Raw genomic sequence first — 4,727 nt, forward strand, 5'->3', positions numbered from 1 at the left:
GAATCTAAAATTAGCATCTCTTTTGTTTTCTTGGAACCAACAAAGTGGGAATCATTACTTTGGATGCACTATTCATTTCAAAACAGCTTTTTTAATGGAGCTTATATTAGAGAAGAGATCTATATTTAATAACTTAATACATATTCAATAATGAAACTTAATTGCTTGAATCCAAATGTTTTGGTTTGGCACAATCTGTTAGTTTTTTTGGATTTTTGGGTTTTGGTGTTAGGTTTTGTGGATTTTTTGTTGCAAAATTGGAAGAGGCTCTTTCAGCTCACATCAAAGCAAAAGGGTCCCTTTTCTTCAGCCTGGAGGTTTTTAAAATTTTAGTGCAGCTTAATTTTGCTTTTCAGAAGTTAACTGGGAAGGGGTTACATGTGAAAGTTGTTTGTGACAGTTCAGAAACTGTAGCTCAGCTGAAAGGGGAAATAATGTTTCACCCATGATGCCATAACTTGGTATGGGTTTTCATGACTTGGAATAGAAAGGGCCTCATACAACCATTGTAAAATGATTCCTTAAATACATTGGTGAGATGAGCAGTCTAAGTTCTCCAGTTTGACCAGTTGGTACCAAAACTTGATGGTTTTATGTCAGTGCAGTTGGCTTTGAATGAGGAATTATTGGAAGAAAAATAAGTTCCACTAATAGTTACCTGCAGAATTTTTTTTAAAAACCCTATGAGAACTCCACAGACACTACCATAGGGTTTTTCTGTCCCTCCCACATCTTTCTGCTTGTTTGGGGGGTTTATTTTGTGACATCTTCACTATTATGCTCCCACTGCCCTGTGAGCCCCTTTATTTACTGTAGCATCTTTATAGCTCCTATTTAGCCTATCCTCTGTGAGGCCAGCAAACAATTTGATGGGTTGGGAACATAATCATCACTATCTCTAAAACTAAAAGTAAAAATAGATTTATATTAAAACACAAGCTTAAGGATTTACCTTAAACCTATAAATAAGATCCAAGAAAATGATATTGTATCCAGTAGAGCCCATCCAGTCCAGAACATTTTAAGTGGCTTTTAGAATGTAATCTTATTGAGGCTACCTAATCTTTAAATACGTTCTTTAGCGTTGCATTTCATTAAAGCAGATGTTTTCTGTCTTTAAAATCATATTAAATCCACACTGAGCCAACGCTACATAAACTTAATAACAAAATATTCCCTGTGAGTTCTTGCCCAAGCTATCTCTGATTTTCTCTCTTCAGCAGGGAAGCCCTAAAGAGTGAAGGGTGTTTGCATCTACAGTTCATAAATCTAAAACTCGGTGCCATTACACTGTAATAGTGTTTCATATTTCTCCCTGGAAAAACAAAAACTGATAAGCTTGAGGAACAGGTTGTGCACCAAATGATTGGCTATCATGACTTCTTTCATTTTGCTTTAAGAAGCAGCTGTAAAGAAAACATGTCACTGATGGATATCTTTCATAAGGGAAATGCCATTTATCTGTACCTTTTGTTTAATCGTGTTTTGGGGGGGGAAGTTGAGAAAGAGGGAACATACAAGTATGTGGACACTGCTTTTTGCCAGAAGCTTCTAAGAATACTAACAGATGTTTAACAGGAGGCTGGAAACCAGGCATCACTTGATGGTTAATGGTGGTATTAGTAGTCACAAATGGACACTCAACTAAATACCCTTTAAAAGCACTGAGTAGGATAGATTGTTTCAGGATAGATTGATAAGTATTCATTCAGGTCTTATCGATAAAGACCTTGCAGCCTAATCTACTGTATATAATAGAAAAATGTCACTGTCAAATTCTTTGTCAAAGTTCTCCCCAACCTTCCTTGCCCTCTGTGGCTGATCTGCAGCAGGACCAAACCATTTCCAGCTGCAGCTGAGGTAAGCGAGTGAAACTGGCACTCGCTGTGGCATAAGTACAATCTGCTTTTGTGACAAGGGTCACCACATAGATTTTGGAACCAAGTAATCTTACAGATTGCTACAGATCTATGTTTGTGTCCTTTTGAACAAAATGGTGATCCAGCATCCTCCTTGATTTTTTTTTGTCTTTTGTTCTTTAGTATGAAGTGATTTCTTGTAGGGAGTTGTCCTGTCTTTCTCTGTATGGGGAATGCTAGAGAGTACACTGTGTGGTGCTGAGCCTTTCTGTTTTTCTTTCCCTTTCCTCTTGTTGGGAAAGACATTCCTTCTGTTGTGGTTCCCTGGTTGGGCTGATGCTGTGACATTATGTCCTCCGTCTGCCTCTTGCTAGACTAGTCTCTCTGCATTCCAGTAGCTTTAGTCTGGTGCATGTACACAGTATTAACTGACTATAAATCATCCATTAAAGCTACATGACATGTGAAAAACCAAATCCATAGGTCTGAGCCAAGCAAATCTGTTCCTTTCCCATTCACTGTGAGTCCCAGTCCTGATCCATTCTCCTCCAAATGTAACAAATTATTTATTTCTTTATGATGTGGAATTTTTATCCTTCCTTTTCCCAGTGTAAGCTCTCTCCATAACTATGAAATGTACACTGTCACAAGCAGACACTTTTTTTTAAGGTTTATGAAGCTGTTTAGTGTTGCCTTTTGGGTGTTTTTCATTTTTCTCGTTTTTTTTTTTTTTTTTTTAGTGTTGCCTTTTGAGTGTTTTCTGGAGAGCCCTGGACTGCTGGCAGTCCCTGTGGCATAAACACAATCTGCTTTAGTGACAAGGGTCATAAAATGTCTTGGTGCCATCTATAACTTCCTCACTTGCTGGTCAGTCCCAGCAGATTCCTTGAACCGAAACAGTTAAAGTAAAAAGCACATTGAGAGCCAAGTTGCAGTGCATTGTGTCTGAAGAGTATGTAGTAGTCACACTCTCTTGAGAATACGCAGAAGAGACTTAGGAGTCTTGATCTGTGTTTTCTGATGTTAGCAAAATTCTCAGTAAATGCACTGTGCATCTCTTATTCAGGCTTTCATTTATTTTGACTACAGGACATGATTAATTTGTGCGATTTCAAAGGAAAGGAATACAAAGATGTATGCTATAAATGGCAAATATTTTAGCCCACTGTGTTGGTTAGAGGAGCTGTTCTTTGCAGTAGCATGGAGTGCTGTGTTCAGTTCATGCTTGTGTCTTGTCCAGCCATGAACTCACTGTGTGCTTCCATATGTGGCATCTCCTGTTCCTCTTTGCTTTGCAGCTGATGTGTCTGTCCTGTTTGAATTGCCCCACACCCCCTCTGCTGCCCTTTGCAAGGTCATTGAAAGCGTTTGACTAATTCTTGTCTTCTCTTGCAGCTCTGCAGTCTCCCATAGAGTACCAACGCAAAGAGAGTAGCTCAGCGGTGCTGAGGCCCCAGACTGGTAGGGTCCCTCAGCCCAACAGCAGACCCCATTCTTCTATTCCAGTAGGGTCTGAGAAGCCTTTGAAGGCTACAAGCCGTAACCCATCTCTCCCACCCCTGAAGATATCTACCTCCAACGGCAGCACAGGGTATGAACACTCACAGCCCGGAGACAAGTATGAACAAAGCAAGGTACTGAGCTCATCTGATAAAACATGATCTCATAGCCCATTTCTTACACCATAGATGATCCATGAGGTTAGCTTTAATTATCAGCTAACCAGATCAACAGGAATCAACACACAGAAGTGAAGCAATGATATAAAATGTGATCTGGGATTAAACAGAGACTGCAAAAGCTCTGGCATCCAGACGGATGGCACTTCAGCTGGGAAATGGAGACAGAGCCTGACCCTGCAGCACTGATCCCAGTGTTTTTCAGGGTACTGTGCTTGCAGATCTGGTGAACTAGAGACCCGTTTGCAGTACTTGGCAGCAGCAATGTTCAGGCTTCTCTAGTATCCATTAACCACCCATTCCTGAAGAGGTCTACTCTGATGGTATAGAAGAGTTTAGACCTTTTCCCACGTCACAGCTCTCAGAGTGCCAGCTGAAGGTTATAATTTGGGTGCGTGTGCACTACACACAAACCACCAAAGAGTCAGTGGCCACCAGCAGTGTTTGGACCCTGCTGCTGACTGAGGTTGACCAAAGCCACTTTCAAGATGATCTATATTTAAGTGTGAGTATTGATTCAGCTTCTGATGTTGAGCCTTCATTGGTCTTTCCCCCACTTCAGCTCAGCACAGCTCGTTCACCTGTAACACCACACAAGTGAGAACACACTGTGGCACTGTCACTAGCAGCTGTGAAATCTGATGTGAAATAGGAGGCGGGTTTGTGTCAGATTGCTGCTGCCTTTCAGATCCTTAAAATCCTTTTCTGCCAATCTGAACTGTTAAGTGTTTTGTGTCTTTTTCCCTGGAACAGTTAGACTGGAAGTGAAGTAGTGGGATTGCTGCCAGAAAAGGCAGGTTCCTCCACACCACCTGCTCACCACTTTCTGTTGTGTCCATTTTCACAGACTGATTTGGGAGGGTGCAATGGGACCTCTTCCATGGTGGTGATTAAAGATTACTATGCACTGAAGGAGGATGAGATCTGTGTGAATGAAGGAGAGGTGGTTCAGATCCTTGCTATCAACCAGCAGAACATGTTCCTGGTGTACCAGCCTGCAAATGACCACTCTCCAGCTGCTGAAGGATGGATCCCTGGCAGTATCTTGGCTCCCCTCACTAAATCCACTACAGATAATAGCGACGGAAGCATCAAGTAAGTGCCATGTTGGCTTCGCTGGGAGCACTATGTGGATTTTTTGAGGAAAAGAAATAATAAATAAAAAATAAATGAACCCAAATGGTAGGGA

The 4,727-nt window shown here is 41.1% G+C and overlaps 1 protein-coding gene across 1 annotated transcript in view; it reads left to right on the forward strand.

Moving 5' to 3' along the window:
• LOC103805944 (kalirin-like) overlaps positions 1-4,727 on the forward strand; it is a 55,106-nt gene that overhangs the window by 22,834 nt on the left and 27,545 nt on the right. Inside the window, exons 14-15 of the mRNA XM_009078609.1 lie at positions 3,255-3,493; positions 4,386-4,633. Of these exons, the coding sequence (XP_009076857.1) occupies positions 3,255-3,493; positions 4,386-4,633 (487 nt within the window). The remainder of the gene's footprint in view (positions 1-3,254; positions 3,494-4,385; positions 4,634-4,727) is intronic.

The sequence above is a fragment of the Acanthisitta chloris genome, unplaced genomic scaffold (assembly GCF_000695815.1).
Source record: "Acanthisitta chloris isolate BGI_N310 unplaced genomic scaffold, ASM69581v1 scaffold34417, whole genome shotgun sequence".
NCBI classification, from domain to species: Eukaryota; Metazoa; Chordata; class Aves; order Passeriformes; family Acanthisittidae; genus Acanthisitta; species Acanthisitta chloris.